Genomic DNA, 21,617 nt, shown 5'->3' on the forward strand with positions numbered 1-21,617 from the left:
CTTTGCATCTCTTAGAGGAATTTGTTTTCCTTATGTGCCTCCACCTAAAGTCCTTTTGTGTGGTCAGGGTCAACATCCACCTCCCTGAAAATGCCAGTGTTGTCCATCCTTACCCTTTCTCCCCACGTATATCCCCCATGTGTTAACTATCTGCATACTCCCCTCCCAGACCTCTAAAGGCTCCTGTAGTCTGGGATGACACTTGTCTGTGGACTTTAATCACACAACCTCAGTAAATGAAGATTAAGTGTACATTCTCTTGTATATGTGTTTTATTAGATGTTGCATACAGTATGGCACTAGTAATATATATAAGAGGAAGAAGTCTAAAAATACAAAATAGCCACAGTTATGACTTTCCCTTATAAAGGCCTATCTCCCTTCCATTCCCCCTCCAAAAAAGGTGAAAGCCAGTCCTTGTTTTTCCCCCTTTATTGTTCAGAAAGTAGATATTAGGCACACTGTCTACACTTTCCTTTTTTTCTACAGAGCCATCATCCTGGAACACTTTACATGAGTATGTAGAGCCCTTCCTCATTCTTTTTCATGATTACAGAAGAGCCTCTTGCATGAATGTGCCATCGTTATTAATATAACCCGATTCTCACCGATGGACATTTATTTTCAGTTTTCTGCCTTTACAGACACTGCTGCAGTAAATAATGTGTATTTCATTTCCTAAATGTGTATAACTATACGTAGGATAAATTCCCCAAAATGGAATCATAAAACCAAAAGGTACCTACATTTGTAATTTTGATGCATGCTGCCCATGCCTTCTACAGGAGCTGTAGCTCATTGTCCTGTCCGCAGTCAAATTTAAAATCTACTCACTGGCAGATACATCATCAGACTTGAATTTTTGCCAACTAATAGATGACAAACTACAGTATCTCCATGGAGCATCTTTTCCTAAGACCCATTTGCATTTCCTGTTCTGCAAAGTTTTTATTGAAATTTGGCTAGTGAAAATGTCACCTTCTTGGATGTCAGTCAGGTTTTTTTCGAGCTATGTTAGATGCATTTTTGTTTTTCTTTTTTTTTTTAATTTTTTTTTTAATGTATTTTTGTTTTTCAATTTGAACTGGCCCATGTGAGAGCTCTTACAGCAATAGCACATAACAATGGAAAACTTGTTTTCAGAGTAAATTCTTCATGGCTGTTCCTTGTTCATGATTTAAAAAAACAAAACAAAACAAAACCTGTCTACCTTGTAGGAGCATGTTACGTGTTGATTTTTAAATGTGTCTGCATATGTCCCCTGTGCTTTCTGTACCATCTTTATATCCCAGGCTGCCTCCAGGACACCTCACTCAAGTCACCTGCCTGCATTCCTCTAGCATATCGTTTGTCTTATCATTTACACTGAACTCAGTAATGCAGTTCAGTACATTTCTGGTAAACTTGGGTTTTTTCAGGGTGGATCTCCCCAATGAAATTGTGAGCTTCTTGGGGTGTAGGGGCTCCATGTGCGTGCAGGGAGCAGTGGGGCAATGGAGAGAAGGCCCACCCATCTGATCTGACTTGTCTCCCCCCGCGGCTTTGCAGGTGAGGCAGCTACAGGAGGACGCAGCCCGTCTCCAGGCAGCCTATGCGGGTGACAAGGCTGATGACATCCAGAAGCGGGAGAACGAGGTCCTGGAAGCCTGGAAAGCCCTGCTGGATGCCTGTGAGGGCCGCAGGGTGCGGCTGGTGGACACAGGGGACAAGTTCCGCTTCTTCAGCATGGTGCGAGACCTCATGCTGTGGATGGAGGATGTCATCCGGCAGATCGAAGCCCAGGAGAAGCCAAGGTAACCCTCCTGGCCTCCTGGTGGGTGAGAGGAGATCCAGCTTTGCTGACCCCGGGTAATTGTTAGAGGGATCTTCTAGAGAGAACCAGGGGCATCTCCCAAGAGCTTCGGGGCCAGAGTAGAGGTGGTGAGGGATTTGGGAGCAGCGTTAATTGCTTCCTTTGTCTCAGCCCACAATTACCAGGGAACCAGAACACAGTGTTATCCAACCCTCTCTCCTACCCCCCAGCCACCACCCCCATGCTCCACCCTAACTTCTGCCCTCCTGCCCTTTCTCTGAGCCTCATGCTTCAAGTAGTCACATACCTTGGGTGTGACTAGCTCTCTTCACTGGAATGAGGTGGCTTTTCTGTGTCTGAGATTAAAAAACACTCTGTCCCTTTTCACATGCATTTCTAAAGGTATCTCATCCTCACCATCTGCTTAAATGGTGCCTTGAGACAATTATTTAATATTTGTTCCACATCTCTTTGGCCATGTTTGCTGTAAGGCAGTGGAGAGCAGCTAAAGGACGAACAGGCAGGCACATGCACAACCTCCAGTCCACCCCTGCCAGCTCCAACCCCCGCTGTAATTGAGAAGAAATCTTTTATTACTGTATATATAAAAAGCAGTTGTATTTCCCAGGTCAGGACTTTTAGGTTTTGATCCCTGAAAAGTTCTAACAGCGTTAACAGTCATTGATTTCCAGGCTGGTTCCGGCTCTGTGCCTCTTTGTGCCTGGATAAGGAGGAGTTATCAGCTGCTCTTTGGGACACACATGTCCTGAACTTTTGGCACTAACTCCTGAGGTACAAAATTGTGAACAGAAATCCAGTGGTTTTTCTGGCACCTGCCTAGCAACCATTTTGAATTCCTCAAATGAATGCACGTGGACACCCGCGCACACACACAAACGAGAGAAGCTTCATATCGCCTTAGGTTGCATTGCTGGTCCTGAATTAGACTGTCATTACGCATCCGCTCTAGTGGATGAGCCCAGACTGTGAATCAGACCTGAAAGACATACTATGCTGTTGAATAGTTTCTTTCAAATTAATTACGTGTTTTGAAACCTACACGTTGATCTGGAAAGCTTGATCTCCTGAAAGAGGTATTATTTATCTAATTTTAGGGATGTATCATCTGTTGAACTATTAATGAATAATCACCAAGGCATCAAAGCTGAAATCGATGCTCGTAATGACAGTTTCACAACCTGCATTGAACTTGGGAAATCCCTGCTGGCGAGAAAGCACTATGCGTCTGAGGAGGTAGGACGGCTCTTTGCTTCAGACCCTGGGGTGAATGCAGCGGTTTGAAGATGGAAGATGACTTTGTTTTGTCAGTATGTACGTATGTGTATATGTGGACACATACGTGAGAAACCCGTATTCATATACGTGCATGCTCACACATATTTTGAAATTCTTTGCTCCTCTCCTGTGTGTGGAATAGTTACATGGGATCACTCTGGCCCAGAGCCGATGAGTCTGGCACAGAATATAGTTTCTGCAGGCCCCAGGCAGAAGTGCCATCCTTTGTCACCTCCTCCGTCAGTACTCATCCCTTTCCTGTCACATGTGCCCTAGATCAGTTTGCTGTTAGTGGAGGGTTGTTAATTCAAGTTAGGAGGATGGTAATAAAGGGATAAATGATGAGTCAGCATGTGGTGCCCTTGAAGGGATAGGGTGTTCTCTCAGGCCAAGGCTTTGCCCCTCTCTCACCGTGCATCTCTTCTGAGTGTGATCGCTGTGTGGAGCCCCCGAATCTGGAGGGGGCTCAGCAGCTTTGGGTGGTGCCTAGGCTGCTTCTCATCCCCTCTGGAAGGCCTGTTGCCATGTTTTTCTCTCCAGTACATAAATAGACTGAGTAGTCCTTAGGGATTCCCTCTTTTAGTAGTGGTCTCTGCAGAAAATGTGTTTTTCTTCTGCAAAGTCCACTAAGGGGACTAAGTGCACTAAGGAGAATGCTAAGAGGACGTGTACAGTCTGTTAAGATGTCCCTGTTTTCCTCCTTTTCTCACAGATCAAGGAAAAGTTACTGCAGTTGACGGAAAAGAGAAAAGAAATGATTGACAAATGGGAAGACCGATGGGAATGGTTAAGACTGAGTAAGGACCTGCTTAATCTTCTCGTTCTTTTTTGAGTGTCCTTTGGCCACATGCAAGTTTAGTTTCCTGCTATGATTTGATATATTATCACGTAATGATTTTTGGAGTCCTAAATGCTTCTTTCCTAATGCCCTGTTTCACCATTTCATGCTAAGTATTTTTAAGTAGTTCCCTGTGGCATATTCATTACTTTTATCCCATGATTGAGCTCATTGTTGTAAGGGGGATTTGGGTGTTCCTCAGGAACAGCATGGGAATGATAATTCGGTATCTCTCTGGGACATTCCAGCTTGAAGTCCTCTCCTCTAGCTATCTTTAAGAGGAAGTATTACTACAGTCAAGAAGGTAGAAAGTTGGCCTGGTTAGTTCTTATATTTGGTGCTCTTCATAGAAGGTTGGTAACTTAATAAAAGCTACCAACTCTAAAAGTTTTACAGTGAACTGGGCATCATTCTAAGTGTTGCATATGTTTTTCTGTATTTACTCCCCAGGGGACCCTCTGAGGAGATTCTAATTTTAATCTGATTTTATAAAGAATATATGAGGCACCAGAGAGTTTGTACCGTGCAGTATTGCGAATAGCATTTAATAATAGGTACGAACACTGAAGGTAGCCCAGCTTAAGCATTTTATATAGCTTTTTATATATTTTTTTATTTTTTTATTTTTTATTTTTATATATATATTTTTATATATATTTATTTTTTTATTTTATATATATATATTTATATATGTTTTTTTATATATAAGCATTTACTATATTTTGCCATTCTCTGTGTGGGGCCCTAGGCTCTGCTAGTATAATAGAAGCCCATTCTCAGAGACCAGGGGTGCTCACTAGAAACAAAATCTGGGGGGTTTTTTCTAAAAGGTTTGTAAAATGTCAGATGAAGGCACCTCACCCTTTTGGGCTACAATCCTCTTTTGAAAAAGAAATCCCGCTCTTGACCATTCTTTGAATAGGATTTGGTCTATAAATTTTGAGAATTTCCAGGGCACGTTGACTTCAGCAAAGCCTGTATTACTCCTCACTGTGAACTAGGCATGAGGTTGTATGCTGGCATATGTGATGAGGAGATGAGCCCCTGGTGCAGCAGCGGCATCTTCTCCTTGTGGCCTTGTTGAGGGCTGCCAGACTGCTGAAGAGAGGCAGCTAGCAGCTCCTGGATGCCGATGCTGCCCACAGTCCATTTCTCGCCCATATAGCCCCAAGCATCACCACGTGGCCACGATGCAAAGCCCAGTTCTGACCTACCCCTCCCTTAACCGCAGTGCGTGTCCTACTGTGTTTACTCACATGTGGAGGAACAGAACGAAGAAAGCAGAAGCCTCAGTCCATATTGTCCCCACTTTTAGAGTGCTCCCTGTATCCTTTCCTCCCTCTCAGCCCCCAAAATAAAACCTACAGCTACCACCTTAGGAAGGGGGGTTGGTGAATGCCTGCTTCATCAGCGTGGTCTGGTGGTGTGTGAATTGAATTCCCTCGGGGTCTGAGGCTTCGGTCACTGAAGTAGGGCTGGGTGAGTAGAGCATACCTTCCAGGCCTGCGCTGTCCACTGCGGTAGCCCCTGTCCACATGCGGCTCTTGAGCACTTGAAATGTGGCTGGTCCCAAATGAAGTGTGCTCTCTATATAAAACATATATCAGGTTCCAAAGACATAAGGAAAAGAAGTTCTGTCTGTCTTTTTTTTTTTTTTTTTATATCACTTACATGTTCAAACAATCATTTGCTCTATCAGGTTTTCTAAAATATACTTTTTAATTTCACCTATTTTCAAGTTTCACCTGTTTATTTTCTGCGTGGCTACTAGAAACGTTAAAGTTGACTTTGTAGCCCGTATCGCACATCCGCTGGGCTGCACTGATCTAGGCTGTAGACTGGCTGTGCGGGCAGCTGCCACCAGAGGGCAGCGCCGTGTCCCCCCCCCCCCCCCCCCACCTCGCCAGCACCCTGCTGGCCCGCTCTCACTCTTGGTACCCTGTGCAGTTTTGGAGGTCCACCAGTTCTCACGGGACGCCAGTGTGGCTGAGGCCTGGCTGCTCGGGCAGGAGCCATACCTATCCAGCCGAGAAATAGGCCAGAGTGTGGACGAGGTGGAGAAGCTCATCAAGCGCCACGAGGCTTTTGAAAAATCTGCAGCCACCTGGGATGAGAGGTTCTCCGCCCTGGAGAGGCTGACAACGGTGAGTGGCTGCTGGCTGCTGGGAGTGCTCTGCCTTTTGGTTCTCCAGGGCAGCTTCTATTCACCTCCTAGACCAGAGAGTTCATATTATTGCCCTGTTTTTAGAAGCAGTGAGGACCTACCTGAAATTGGTTATTCTCTTGGTACAGAACCTGGGGAGGCTTCCAGGGCTACTGTTCACTCACTTGCTTCCTGAGTACTGAGATTTGTGATCACTTTTATAATAGCTGCCTGCCTGGGAATTGATTTTGATTTATTGGAGTTCGCTTTTCTCTTTTGGTCTGCTTTCCCTCTTAGATCTCAGAGAAGCTTTGGTTTATGGGGGAGCTTAGCCATATAGTTTAATTCAGATTTTTCAGAATTAGAATTTCTATCAAGTAGTAGCTGACTCTTAGACTATTAAAAATTCTCCCCACTCTGAATCATTTCCTCTGCCACCATTAAATTAAACCTTTTAGGATAAGGCTTGCTCACTGGTGTTTCCCATGACACTTGCACTTCTGGTAGAAAGCTGATTCTTTATGATGTACAAAAATGGAGTTCTTTCCAATTTCTACAGTTCTGGGATTTAAAACATATTTGCATACTTTTGTGTTAAGCAGAATATTTTTAGTGCATACCTACTGCTTATAAAATGGCTTAGTTTCAGTTACTCCTCTGTGGCTTTTTGTGCATGTTATTTGACTTTGGGCTACACACAGATGCCTACCGCAGCATAAGAAGCCTCTCAGTGGTGTTTGTCTGAGCTCTGATGGAAAATCCAATGGAGAGCCTCATGCTTGGGTATCTTCTCCCTGAGCTAAGTTGAGAGCTGCATCGTTTATTTAGAAATTAAGCCCAATGTTCCAGGCGATGCACAAACCCATGGAATAGTCTTGTGTCGTCACTGGGGTCTGTTTACTGTAATTTGAGGTTATAGCTGCAGTTCCCATGATCCCAGTGCCAACCTGCTGGGTGTCCCGTGTGATCTCACATAGACACCTGAGACCAGAGGGTTTTCTGGATTCCTCTAGTACCCTTTCTGTGAGAGAGTCCAAGTTTGGGGCTCTGCAGAACATTATCACGTTCTCCCTCAGTTGGAGTTATTGGAAGTGCGCAGACAGCAAGAGGAAGAGGAGAGGAAGAGGCGGCCGCCCTCTCCCGAGCCGAGCACGAAAGCTTCTGAGGATACTGAGTCCCAGCAGCAGTGGTGAGTCACAGGCCACCTGCACTGCTCAAATCTGAGCTTCACTTGCAAGTGAGCTTCAGGGAGCATCTTTGTTAAGCTCACCACACGCACATCTTGTTAATTCTGTAAAGCATTTAGAATCTATGGTTACCCCAGATAACACTGGAGAATATGGACTTGTCCACTGTCACACTGGTGTGTAGGTGGCAGAAGCGGGAGGTAGACAGCTCCCATTCCACTGCTTGCACACGCATGCACATGCACACACTCACTCGGAATTTCCCTGTGAACCACCTGGATTTCAGGCCAGTGGTTATGTGATGATGCTTTTTGAAAGTTCTTCACTGAAAGAACAGAAATCATGGTCTATTTCTGAAAAGCAAATTATCGTGTTGTGGTGAGAGCCCCATGCCAACCCTGAATGCCGCCTGGATTGGGGGAAAGGGCATGCCTGTGGTCTTACTCTCTACCTAGAGTTGGTTTGGAACACTTGGGAAGTTCTTAAAAAGAAATTACATGGTGTAAGGGGGGTTGCACATGTGTTTCTGAGAGAAAATCTGTAATAAAATTGAGTGATATTGTTCTCCCTCATTCTCTCTGTTTTTCTCTTTCCGTTCCTCCCCTTCCCGTTCCCCTTCCCTCCTCTGTCCTCTTTCCCCACTTTACCTAACAGGGATACTTCAAAAGGAGAGCAAGTTTCCCAGAACGGTTTGCCGGCTGAACAGGGATCTCCACGGGTTAGTTACCGCTCTCAAACCTACCAAAACTACAAAAACTTTAATAGCAGACGGACAGCCAGTGACCAGCCGTGGTCTGGACTGTGAAGTTCACTACCATTTGTCAAGAACCACTCTTTCCAAATCCTGTTGGTTTGACCTTTTGGCTTCCACTTCACCCCACAGTGTTAAAATTTTCCTTAATTCATAGGCTTCCTTGGTTTCATATTTGTTTGCATTTAATTCATGTTTATTTGAGTCTTTTAACTGATGGATGCTCAGTTGCCTTAAAGCAACATACTTATTTTTTGTTTATTTATTGTGAGCTTTTTACTTTATTAAGATTTTACAGCGAAAGCCTTACATGAGTAATTGAAATTAAATGAAATTACAGCAAACTGAAGAAGAAAACTAGAATCTGAAAGGTATGACACATCTAGTTATACTAACAAGGTGCAATACTGCGCTACACATAGCCGCTTATACAGATGTCATTAACCTGCCATAGTTTAATAGTAACTAGGAGGACTGGGGTATAAGGGAGGAGAGACTCAGTACTAAGATTAAAACCTTAAGTCAGCTGTGTCACATTCCATGAAGGATGCATTTGTTTATTGAAAATAGAGGAGGGAGGGTGGAGTTGGAGCTACTTGGGAAGCTCTATTAATTTTAGGCATAGAATCTGAAATTTTGAGACCCTTGAATTATTTATTCCTTTTTCCAAATGAGTTCCTCTCATTTTTCTCTGCCAAGACCTGAATTGAGAAACTCTAAGCTTACTTGCAGCAAGTAAATGCAGCCAGCCTCAGGAGTGAAGTGCCTGTTGACCCTGCCACCACCTTTGTCTTGGTCACTGTGAGCACAGCATGGCAGGTGGCAGCAATTCTCAGCATGCTTTGGAAGTCTGCCTACCAGACTTTCAGGCCTCTCCATTCAGTTGATGACTTCAGGGTGTCAAACTGTGTTTAAATTTTTCAAACAAATGGAACAAAAGCCATTCTAGTTCACCCTGATTACTTGAATGATGCACTTGGTGGACCACCCCTAGGAGCCATTGGATGCCACCTGGCTTCAGAAGTAATTTTAGTGTCTGTGTAGACAGAAAACTCCGTTGTATGTCTCGAATGGATCTTCTCATTTATTTATCATTTTCTTACGACTTTTTATGGAGTTCTCCAGTAAGTTTTTTAGGATGGCATTTATCAGACCACCAGCAGGGATTGAAAATGTTTTAACAGAAATTCTGTTCCTTAGGAATAAAAGCATATGAAAGAGGTGATTTCCTGGTACTGATACAGACAGAACAAACCAAATCCATACTACACCCAAGCCTTGTGAGACAGTCACTTGCTCATTTGCCATATTTAGATGTTAGTGGAATCATAAACCTGTTTTGATATGTGTTTTCCATGAGTTAAGTCTGATTTGTCTTTTCATTTCATGATGCATGTCTTTTTTTTTTCTTTTGTCAGGATAACATCATATAGCATCTTGTTTGTTTTTCCTTATTTCTATGTACATATCTATCTACTTGCGACTGTAGATGGGTATATAGATAGATGCCAAGCTTCTTATGTTCTGGGGGTAGTGTGCACCATTATTGGGTCTCTGCCTTAAAACACACCAAATTCATGTTAGAAAAAAACTACTGCTTTATCTTTGGTCATTAGGGAGCCCTCACATGTGTTTCTGGCTCCAGATTCTGTGTTATTGATCTATATGTATATATGTGAAGTTTCCATATATATATGTTTAAATTTTTTATCATCTGGAATGATACCCAGTTTTCTGCTTTTTGTATTCAGAAGACCAAAAAACAAAACAAAACAAAACAAAAAAACCTCACCAAACACATAAGCACACAGAAAAAGTGCTATGATGTTTTTGGCATTTGTTCTCACGCCTGTTTTTATCTAGATTTTTAAATTGTAGCTTGCCAGGACAAGTTTTTTATTATAATTGGATTGGAAGAAGAAAAGCCTTTACATTCTTTTGAGTTGTGATGCAGAGACTCAAGTTAATGAACTTGAAATAGTGTTGCTTCATGCACTTAGAAAACCAATCAGGTGTTTCTTGTGCTACTAGTTGTCACGTTGCATTCGTGTTCACCTCCTGATTTAAAGATCTCAGGTGTACCTGGCCACTAAAGCACTCTGGACTAATCGCTAAAGAGAAGCAACATGGGGTGGGGGCTGGAGGGAGATTCACATGTACGGTCATAGCACTATGATTTGCTTTTGATGTTTGTCTCTAGTGGTGTGTTGTCTGTTGGCATGCTTAAGCACATGTCCATTAAAATTCATTTTGTTCCTTTTATTTTCCTTGTTTTCTTGGTTTAGTGATTCATTTGCATAAACATTAATTATCTCTGCATACTGGTTTGGGGTTTTCTCTTTCCTTCTAACTCTGAAGAAAAAAATTTTTGCTGCAGAATTTCCCCCCTAGAAGAGGCTTCCCTGGCCTTTGCCTACCTTGAAGTCTGACCAAGTGCTATAAATGTTAGCTTTTTCTCAGCAAATGCCGCTCCGTCCAGGTCACTGCTGTCACTAGCAGTTTTCTAGCCACAGCTGCAGCACTAATTTTTTCTTAACCTGATTTCTATACACACTAACCCTATGTCTCCCTAGACTCACATCTGGCACAGGCCTTTCAGACCAAACTTCACACTTCCAGGAAGTGTGAAACCAGAAGTTTCCTGAAATTCCACACTAGAACAGATGTGTCAACTTTAAAATCCACTCACTTTCTTTGGACTCAGGATTTTTGGGGGTTTTTTTTGTTTTGTTTTTTTGTTTGTTTTTTTTGGGGGGGGGTTTTGGTGGTTATTTCCCCTCCACATCTCTCCTTTAAAAATGAAAGGAAAGAGAAATACTAAAATAGCCAGTTGCGCATAAGCCCACGTCTCCATGGTGTCATTTAACACAGAGGCCAGGATGTTCACATGTTCACCCCCTCCCCCATGCCTTCCACATTGCTATGTGGGTCAAGGGTTTCAATCAAAAATGCCCTTAAATTGCAACGCCTCTGGTCTCACCCTCAACCTTAATGCTGACGGTGACAGTTTTGGATAGACGGAGTAGACACTCGAGACTCCACCCAGCCACGTAGAGCAGGCCTAAAGGAGTGATCCCGTTCCTGAGAGTTGACATATCTGAGTGTTGAAGCAGTGGTGGTCATTCTCCCATTTCTCCTGTTGAAGTTGTTGCTGCTAACTTGTCATTTTGGTTCTGGGCAGCAGTGGTGGGGGACGTTATCTAATGAGCGTTGCCATTGACACCTCCATGTTTGTCCGTGTACGAGGGGTGCAGGTTGTCTGTAACCCACTAAAGCGTCAGCCACACCCAGCTTTAGTAACTTGCTAATCCCGCGCCCTGGGTTACCAGCCGGGGCCGCGCCAGTTCATGGTACACAGTTGATGGTATACAGGCTGAAAGCGATAATGAACCGAGACCCTACTGCATTTCCAAAGCCGAAAAACCCTGAGGGTCACAATATAAATGAGCTTGGGAAGGAACAGCTCCCGAAGACGTCTCCAGCCTGACGGTCAGAGCCGCGGGAAGCCTGGCTGTGTCTGGGCTTTCTCGTCTCAGTGCAGCAAGGCACCGTGATCAACCAACACGTGATGGGGAAGGCCCTGGTTCTGTCTGTGTTTGGGGGTAAATAGCCGTGTGGTGTTGAGTGACTGTGATTGGCTTTTCCAGCTCCTTTAACACAAACTACAACCCACTCACGATACAACTCCGGCAGATGTGGTTAAAGTGATGTTTGTTGACTTGCCTCATTTCCTTCCAGCTCTTAAGTTCCAAAGTCTAACTGGGATGGTAGATGTGAAATGCATGACTGTCGTCCTAATTTCTGCATGTGTTTATGACGATGTGTTGAGGGGAGGGGGGAGGAGAGCCAGAGAGCATTTTCAGAAACCGGAGGTCTTTCCTTGTCTTACTCTGGGGGAATGCTGTGTAGTTCTGATAGAGTTGTCTATCGATCTGTTTGTGAATGCCCTTTCGCTTTAAACTTCCAGCTCTTCTGGTGGCGTCCTTGGTTGTAAGGTGGCTGCTGTATAACGTCCACTCTCTCATATTTAATATGTGTGATTGTTACTGTTGTCCTTTTGTTTTAAAGTAACCATAAGAGGAAATGATCTGAGTTACATTAGAGAAAATGGATTGATCCGAGGAACAGAGTGCAGTAAAACTCATACTGGCATTTCGCTTTTCTCATTTCCCCATAAGCGGGCGGGCATTAATCCCTTCCCACCTTCTAATGTCCTTGGTGTCCAGCTGGCTTTGTGGGATGTTGCAATGGTTTTACTGTACTGCCTCGATCTGTGCCAGGCATTTATACACAGCCACGTGTGCGAGTCAGAGCGTATGTGGTCACCCCTGTGGCTCACGGGGTTTGCTGAATGGCCTCTCCACTGTCCCTATAGATGGCAGAAACGGTGGACACAGGTGAAATGGTCAACGGCGCCGCGGAACAGAGAACAAGCTCAAAGGAGTCCAGCCCCATCCCCTCCCCGACCTCGGACCGCAAAGCCAAGACTGCCCTCCCGGCCCAGAGTGCTGCCACCTTGCCGGCCAGAACCCAGGAGACCCCTTCGGCCCAGATGGAAGGCTTCCTGAATCGGAAGCACGAGTGGGAGGCTCACAACAAGAAAGCCTCAAGCAGGTAACGGCAGTGAAGGCTGAGGCAGCGAGGTGGGAAGCCAGCCCGCCTGCCCGGTCAAGGTCAAGGTCGAAGCACCCGCTTACGAGTTGAAAGGGGGGTGTGTGCACTTGTGAAATCCATTTGTTCTCAGCTTCCTGGGTATGCGTCACTTTTTTCCTTGGGAATGACATTGGAAAGTGGGAGGAGAGTGCTTTTTTAAGGTTAATTAAACCTGGTTGGGAATAGCAAAAGGGGGCCTTGGTACTTCTTCCTGAGAAGAAACAGGCTACGTAGAGGTAGGGGAATTTCCCTAAAGTGAAGTGTTCTTCCTTGAGGGATTTTTTATTTTTTAAGACACTTTCATTTTCCCAGCCTTATCTCCATATCTGTGTTTATATTCACTATTTTCCAATAAGCCCTACTGTTATTACCTCAATTTTACAGATGAGGAAACGGAGGCCTTATGTGGTTACAAAAGCTCACCCTTTAGAAACCTAGTGTATGGCATAGCCTAGGTGCAATCCGTATCTTATTCCAAAGCGTGCTTAACCAGTCAACTGTTCTGCCTGGGACCAGCATGTGCAGTTGTACAGGTTGTATATTAGACCAGGAAATCCCATCTAAGTTGAGTACAACATAAATTTGTGTTTTAATATATACGTAGGTGGCAGTAAAATGTCTTCTGATAAAATCAGCCTATCATGACAGTTTGCCTTGTCATGGGGGGAGGGCTGTCTTTTTTCTGATTGATCCCGAGGTACTGCAAGTGCTAATGGCCCTGGATCTGCCTCCCCATCGGGTTGCCAAGCCTCATCAGGACTAAAACCGAGGTGCAAGGGCTAGCTGTTGCAGGACAGGCATGTTTCAAATGAGGAGCCTGCCCTGTACAGCATTACCGCAAGAGGGTAATGCAGCAAAGAGGACTGACCCCCCCAACAAGTCTTTCCCGTCAGAGCCAAGAGTATCTTTAAGTACTAGAAGAGGGCACCATGTTTTTCCCAAAACTCAGAGAAGCAGCCCTGGATCACCTGCCTCTGTAGCACCATGTACACTCTCCCAGCAGTACACTGGAGGAATTTTCTTATATTGTTTAGTTTTAGCAGAATTTAGAAAAGGCCTTTAACAAGGGGTCACACCACGTTGTGTGGGGGTTGCTTTCATGTCAGTCAGATTCTTAATTCTTGAAAGGAGTGTGGTCTAGAACCCTGATGTTCCTCTCTTTACTGCTCAGGTCCTGGCACAATGTTTACTGTGTCATAAATAACCAAGAAATGGGTTTCTACAAAGATGCAAAGACGGCTGCCTCTGGAATCCCCTACCACAGCGAGGTCCCTGTGAGTTTGAAAGAAGCCATCTGTGAAGTGGCCCTTGATTACAAGAAGAAGAAACACGTGTTCAAGCTGAGGTGAGAGGGGCCACGTTTCTTGGTTGCCGAGAGCAGGTGTCTGTTATCACTCTCGGGGTTGGTTTTACCCAGAAGGTACTGTGATCATTCCTCTTCCCTCCCATTTAAAGTGAGCCTTGTGTAGCTTGTCACGTGTCTGGGTTCGGATCTTTACGGACTGCGGCCCATCACCAGCTTCCCTGTGGTTAGTGGTGCAGCTCAGCCTTGAAGAAAATGAGCTTTTGTTTTGATAAGCTCTGGAACTTACTGTTCCACAAGACAAGGTGAGCTGTTCACATGTCACAATTGAAGGGAAGCGTAAAAAAATAGTTTACCCATTTTTGCACGTTATCCAGACCTAGGAGATACTATTCTTGCCCACAAGATAGCTGGAGATGGGTCACAGGAGTCATCCCGGAGCTGGCTGAGATCAACAGAAGTGCATGTGTGAGACCTGGATCTCTGTCCACCCCCTACTTGCCCAGCAGATGTTCCACCTGCTTCTGGGACCACCTCGTTCCAAATGTCTCCAGCTTATAGAGTACATACATCTCTTCACAGAGTGGATCCAAGCTCAGAAGTTCTTCTTATACTTAGAAATGGGGAGAAAAGCCGTTTTATCATGTAGGAAGTAAACGTGTCAGTGTTTAGAATGTTAAGTAGTTTAATACTAATTTGATCTGTTGCTGTGGGACCTGAAAAGCTTTGGTCTTCAGTTAGATGTTTGTGTCCTGTCAGCTGGACTAGGCCAAGGACTGCAAATGAGTTTCAAGGGTATGACTTCTTGAGCTCTTTCAAGGAGCCCTGGAGGCAGGCTGTCTTCAGGACTTGGAACACTACAAGTGTAAAACAAGGCGCAGACAGCCTGGCTCCCTGGCTGCCTCCCTTCTTTGTTCTCCCTGGACGCAGCTTCAGAGGGTCAGGATTTTGGCAGAGGGCGCTTACCCTCCTCCCGACCAGGAACACCCCTTCCTCTGGACTGCAGTGAAGTGAATGAGCCAGCCCTCTAAGCCAGTGACTCTACAGTGTCCTAGGGATGGCCTTGCCAGGACAGTTTCTTTATGTACCACATAAGCAGAGAAATCTAGGAGACCCTTTCTGTATGTCTATTTAAAAACTCTGGTATTTGTAAATGTGGGGAATACAAGTTCTGTAGCAGAATTTCAAAAGAACTCATTTTAAAAAAATTCCTGTATAGTTAATATGTAGTGTCTTATTAGTTTTAGATGTACACTGTAGTGGTTCAGCAGTTCTGTACATGACTCAGTGCTCATCACAATAAGTCTACTCTTAATTCCCCTCACCTGTTTCACCCATCCACCCATCTCAAAAAATAGTTGAGTCTATTTTTTGTCTCTTTTCTCTTTGTTCATTTGTTTCTTAAACTCCATGTAGGAGTGAAATCATACAGTATTTGGCTTTGACTTACTTTAGTTAGCATTTTGTGGATGTATCCATGTTGTTGCAGATGCCAAGATTTCATTCTTTTTTATGTTTGAGTAAGACTCCAGAGTGTGTGTGTGAGAGAGAGAGAAAGAGAATGAGAGAGAGAATATATATATGTACCACATCTTCCTTATCCATTCATCTATTGATGGACACTTGGGTTGCTTCCATAACATGACTATTGTAAATAATGCAATAAATATAGGGGTGCATAGATGTTTTTGAATTAATGTTTTCTTTTTCTTTGGTTAAATAAATACCCAGTAGTGGAATTACTGGATCATGTGGTAATTGTATGTTTCATTTTTTGAGAAACCTCCATACTCTCCACAGCAGCTGTACCAGTTTGCATTTGCACCAATAGTGCACAAGGATTCCTTTTTCTTTACATCCTCACCAACACTTATTGTTTCTTGTGCTTATGATTTTAGCCATTCTGACAGGTGTGAGGTGCTATCTCACTATAATCTTGATTTGTATTTTCCTGATGGTGAGTGATATTGAGCATCTTTTCATGTGTCTGTTGGCCATCTCTGTGTCTTCATTGGAGAAATATCCATTCCTGTCTTCTGCCCATTTTTTAATTGGATTATTTGGATTTTTTAGTGTTGATTTGTAAAAGTTCTTTTTTTTTTTTTTTTAAGATTTTATTTATTTATTCACGAGAGACACAGAGAGAGAGAGAGAGAGAGAGAGGCAGAGACACAAGCAGAGGGAGAAGCAGGCTCCATGCAGGGAGCCTGACGTGGGACTTGATCCTGGGTCTCCAGAATCAGGCCCTAGGCCCAAGGTGGTGCTAAACCCCTGAGCCACCCAGGCTGTCCAGTATAAGTTCTTTATTCATTTTAAATGTTGATGTTAAAGAGGGAGCTAGAGAGCACAAGCCAGAGAGGCAGAGGCAGAGGGAGGAGAGGGACAGAGAATTGTAAGCCAACTCCAGTGCTGAGCATGGACCCTGACGTGGCTCAGTCTCACGACCCTAAGATCATGACCTGAGCCAAAACCAAGAGTCAGACAGTTAACTGCGCCACTCAGGCGCCCCACTTCTTTATAGATTTTGGATGCTAACCCTTTATCGGATGTGTCATTTGCAATTATCTTCTCTCATTCAGTAAGTTGCCTTAAAGTTTTGTTCATTGTTTCCTTTGCTGTACAGGAGCTTTTTATTTTGATGAAGTCCCAATAGTTTATTTTTGCCTTTGTTCTCCTTGCCTCAGGGGTCATATCTAGAAAAATGCTGCTATAGGTAATACTAGAGAAAATTACTACCTGTGCTCTCTTCTACAGTTTTTACATTTTAGTTCTCTCGTTGAGGTCCTTAATCCATTTTGGGTTTATTTTTGTATATGGTGTGAGCAAGTGGTCCAGTTTCATTCTTTTGTATGTTACTGTCCAGTTTTCTCAGCACCATTTGTTGAAGAAACTTTTTCCCATTGCATATTCTTGCCTCCCTTATCAAAGTTTAATTAACCATATAATTGTGGGTTTATCTTTGGGTTTTCTGTTCCATTCATCTATTTGTCTCTCTTTGTGCCAGTACCATACTGTTTTGGTCACTCCAGCTCTATAATATAACTTCATGTCTGCTATCCAGGGTCTTTTGTGGTTCCATACAAGTTTTGGATTGTTTATTTTGTTCTGTAAAAAATGCTGTTGGTATTTGATGGGGATTATATGATCATTTTTAAAGTATTTGTTTTCCCAATCCATCAGCATGGAATAGTTTTCCATTTGTTTGTGTTATCTTTGGTTTCTTTCATCAGTGTTTTTAGTTTTCAGAGACTTTTACATCCTTGGTTAAATTTATTCCTAGCTATTTTATTGTTTTTGGTGCAATTGTAAATGAGACTTTTCTTTTTTAAGATTGTATTTTTAAGGGGATCCCTAGGTGGCTCAGTGGCTTAGCGCCTACCTTTGGCCCAGGGAGTGATCCTGGAGACCCGGGATCGAGTCCTGCATCGGGCTCCCTGCATGGAGCCTGCTTCTCCCTCTGCCTGTGTCTCTGCCTCTCTGTGTGTGTGTGTCTCTCTCATGAGTAAATAAATAAAATCTTAAAAAAAAAAAAAACTGGCTAAAGGTTTATCAATTTTGTTGATCTTTCAGACAAACCAGCTCCTGGTTTTGTTGATCTGTTTTTTTTGTTTAATTATATTTCTTTCTGCTCTAATATTTTTTTTTCCTCCTTCTACTGGATTATGGTTTTATTTATTATTTTTCTCAGTCCTTTAGGTAAAGGTTAGGTTTTTTATTTGAGATTTTTCTTGATTCTTGAGGGAATTCTGTATTGCTATAAACTTTCCTCTTAGAAGAGCTTTTGCTGTATCCCAAAGATTTTAGACTTTGTATTTTCATTTTCATTTGTCTTCCTGGATGTTTTGATTTCCTCTTTGATTTCTTATTTGACTTTATTGTTTAGTAGCATGTTATTTAATCTCCATGTATTTGTGTTCTTTCTAGATTTTTTTCTTGTGGTTGATTTCTAGTTTCATAGTATTGTGATCAGAAATGATGAATGATATATACGACTTTGATCTTTTTGAATTTATTGAGACTTGTTTTGTGGCCTGACGTGTGATGTTTTCTGGAGGATGTTCCGTGTGGACTTGGAAAGAATGTGCATTCCATTGTTTTAGGATGGAATGTTCTGAATATATCTGTTAGATCCACCTGGTCCAGTGTGTCATCAAACCCAGTTTCCTTGTTGATTTTCTGTTTGGATGATCTATCCACTGATGTAAGTGGGGTGTTAAGTCTCGTACTATTACTGTATTACTATTGATTACTTCCTTTATGTGTTTGGGTGCTGCCATGTTGGGTGCATAAATATTTACAAATTTTACATCTTCTTGTTGGATATGTAGTGAAAAGACTCATCATTTTTATTTTTTATTTATTTGAGAGAGCACAAGCCAGGGGTTGGGGAAGAGGGGCAGTGGAAGGAGGGGTACAGAAGGAGAAGGACGAGCAGATTCCCTAGGACTCAGCACCATGGGATCATGACCTGAGGACTCATTTTTTTTTTTTTAAGATTTTATTTATTTATTTGACAGCATAAGCAGGGGAAGTGGCAGAGGGAGAGAGAGAAGCAGGCTCCCTGCTGAGCAGGGAGTCCAATGTGGGGCTCAATCACAGGACCCCAGGATCATGACCTGAGCTAAAAGCAGATGCTTAACCAATTAAGCCACCTGGGTGCCCCAGGACTCATCGTTTTTAAAGTGTTATCTCTTGAATTCAGTTTAGAGCAATGATTAGACTTTCCACATCTGGCCTCAGCAAAGCCAGATGTTATGTTTGGGACATTTTTTATCCTTCCAGTGGATTGAAACATTCAGTTTTATGTATATTATATTGACCCAATTATAAGCTTCTTGCTGTTGCTGGACCTTTGTGGGTCCCAGGCACAGCTGGTGATAAGTACAGAGCTCCGTTGGGCATTTCTGCTCAGATTCCCCTGGCCTGCTTATGTCCTGCATTGGTTTTGAGAATTTGAAGGTTTTGTTTCTTCCTAAGTCAAATCGTGACTGACTTTCTTCCTTCAACTTACAGATTAAATGATGGCAATGAGTACCTCTTCCAAGCCAAAGATGATGTAAGTTTTTAAGATTGATTTCTCTCAGTACTTGGGAGTTTACATGACAAGATTTATTTACAGTGTTCTTTGTGTAAGTAATGATCAGCCATGGCTTCTCGTATCCTCAGTCACCAGCACTGGAAGGTATTCAGTTCTCTTTGTCGCTAGGAAGCAGCAAATGGCATCACTGTCTGCTTGGTGTGTCAGGAGGGCTAGTTACAGGGCCCTGAAAATGGTGGAGGAAAACATGCCCGCCCCTGGCAGTGGATGAGGCCCAGGGAGTGGTCCCAAGAAGGGATGCAGATCCTGAGATACAGTCAGGGGCCTCCCTGCTGCACCCCACTGCCTATAGGCCACATTGTCATGATTGCACTTCTTGTAGGAAGAGAGGATCTGCTGATGAAAAAGCAACATGTGCAATGCTCTATATATGAAAAACCAACTTCTGTTAAATTCATGCAGGGTTGTATGTCTAATGTCCTTTAAATTTTTAAGAAATATAAAAGAAGAAACACAGGGTACATCCCACCAATGGAGACCAGTCTTCTTGTTCTTCCAAGTTTGTAGGACCACATGACTTAGATTGGTGGCTTTCTAGTCCTGGAAACCAAATTCTCGTGAGAGTTGAATCATACTCGCTCCACTGAGGGTCACGTGAGAACTGCATGTCTCTCTGTTAGCCAGATGCCCCCGTGGGCTAACCTTCCCAAGCCTTCTGACTGATGGAGGCGCATATGGTTGGGCAGGTGAAGTGAGAGTGTTTTGAGCCCATCCCTCTTGGCTGAGTCTCCCCTGTGGTCCTTTGTCCAGGAGGAAATGAACACATGGATCCAGGCCATCTCCTCCGCCATCTCCTCTGATAAACACGAGGTGTCCGCCAGCACCCAGAGCACGCCAGCATCCAGCCGGGCACAGACCTTGCCCACCAGCGTCGTCACCATCACCAGCGAGTCTAGCCCCGGCAAGCGGGAGAAGGACAAAGAGAAAGACAAGGAGAAGCGGTTCAGCATTTTTGGCAAAAAGAAGTGAACTCCTTTCCTTTACCTCCTGCCCTTCTCTTACCTTTTCAGTGAAACTCCAGCATGCAAGCTCAGAACCAACACATTACTCTCTGTGCCTAATGTTCTTCAATGTGGTTGATTTTTTTTTTTAATTTATAGAGCATTTCTTGGGGGGTGGGTGGGGGAAATACACCTAAACACTTTATCTCCAAGTTACAAAAGTTTGAGGTGCAGAGGGAAGACCAGATTTTTTTTAATGAAATTATATAGATTAGATCTCAATATTTAAACTGTTCCTCAATTTTGTGAGGCTGCGTTGGAAATAACCCGCCTCTAGTGCTGTTGGTATGCAAGGCAGCGGTGCTTAAACAATATTTCCTGTGCTCACCAGAGACAAAAATGTACCAATTTCCTGACACCATTCTCTTCCATTTATTTCCAGTGGTTACCTTGAGTCTTGACTATTAGAAGTGCCCACGACGGGTCTAACCTTGATTAAACAGATCGTGTATTATGATCTCGCTGCAGCGACAGTGCAGCTCCATGTTCAATCTACAGACCAAACCGTTTGTATCTGGCATCACTTACTAACACATGCCCTGCGGCTTTTTCTGCGTCACCTGCAAGGACAGTTGAGAATGTCGGTATACCGGTATAAGAGAAGGAATAGAAAATTGATACTGTTTTAAATAATCTGTAATTTCAGTTTTTTTTTTTTTTGCTGAAATACATTATATTGTATGTTTGAGATAATTCTAGTACAAAGTATAATAAAACTAGATGTATAATAAACCCTTTAAATCATTGGTAAGTGTACAAGTGGAACTGAAGCATTTACTGGACAAAGTCATGTTACTCTAATGGTTACTTGCTCGTGCGTTGCCACACTGTGTTATAATTTGCTTCATTACCTTGCTCTTTGATACATAGTGTGCATTTCTTTGTCACTGTAACGATTGTAATGACAAAATTTTCATCTTACTGCACAATCAAAATGGCATTGATAGGAATGAACTCCAGAGGCCGGGCCTGAGCCGAGAGGTGGTCGCTCCGGCCTGGCGCTCAGTCGTCTGACCTGTACCTCTCAACTTTTGCCCTGTTAAATATATGCTATGTCATTAAATGCTTTTAAATCTAGCACGGCGGGTAATTGTTGTCTTTTCTCTCCTGCGTGCACGCCATGTAGGGACATCACAAAGCCAGGAATAGCAAACGGGAAACACTAGACTGTCCCCCTGGGTTCCTGTTTTGTGTTTTTGTGCGTGTATGGTGCACCGGCTTTGAAAACTACTGCAAACAATAAATGTGAGATGTTTTGCAGCTACACATTCAGATTTTATCTTTTATTTATGAAAAAGCTAACAGCGAACTTGCTAAACCTGAGTTCTGAGGAAGGTATTAGCAAACTTTTCCTGTAAAGGGCCAGAGATGGCCAGTACTTTAGCCTTTGTGGGTTAGACTCCCATCTGTGGAAGCTGCTTACCGTGGAGTACAGAGGCAGCCATCGATGATGTGTGAGGGAATGGGCATGATTGTTCCAGTAAAACTATTTGTGGACACATACGTGAATTTTATGTAATCTTTACATGCTGTACGATATTCTTCTGATTAAAAC

General features: G+C 43.3%; 1 protein-coding gene across 6 annotated transcripts in view; it reads left to right on the forward strand.

Annotated features, from left to right (window-relative positions):
• SPTBN1 (spectrin beta, non-erythrocytic 1) overlaps window positions 1-21,139 on the forward strand; it is a 197,656-nt gene extending 176,517 nt beyond the window's left edge. For all 6 annotated transcript variants that reach the window (XM_072742171.1, XM_072742170.1, XM_072742174.1 and 3 more), the window contains 10 exons: window positions 1,549-1,793; window positions 2,908-3,046; window positions 3,801-3,885; window positions 5,874-6,070; window positions 7,146-7,258; window positions 7,911-7,974; window positions 12,383-12,621; window positions 13,832-14,005; window positions 18,977-19,019; window positions 19,812-21,139. In XM_072742171.1, coding sequence (XP_072598272.1) covers window positions 1,549-1,793; window positions 2,908-3,046; window positions 3,801-3,885; window positions 5,874-6,070; window positions 7,146-7,258; window positions 7,911-7,974; window positions 12,383-12,621; window positions 13,832-14,005; window positions 18,977-19,019; window positions 19,812-20,030 — 1,518 coding nt within the window. In that variant the 3' untranslated portion in view covers window positions 20,031-21,139. The remainder of the gene's footprint in view (window positions 1-1,548; window positions 1,794-2,907; window positions 3,047-3,800; window positions 3,886-5,873; window positions 6,071-7,145; window positions 7,259-7,910; window positions 7,975-12,382; window positions 12,622-13,831; window positions 14,006-18,976; window positions 19,020-19,811) is intronic.
• The last annotated feature ends 478 nt before the right edge of the window (window positions 21,140-21,617 follow it).

This window comes from Vulpes vulpes, chromosome 16 (assembly GCF_048418805.1).
Source record: "Vulpes vulpes isolate BD-2025 chromosome 16, VulVul3, whole genome shotgun sequence".
Classification (NCBI taxonomy): Eukaryota; Metazoa; Chordata; class Mammalia; order Carnivora; family Canidae; genus Vulpes; species Vulpes vulpes.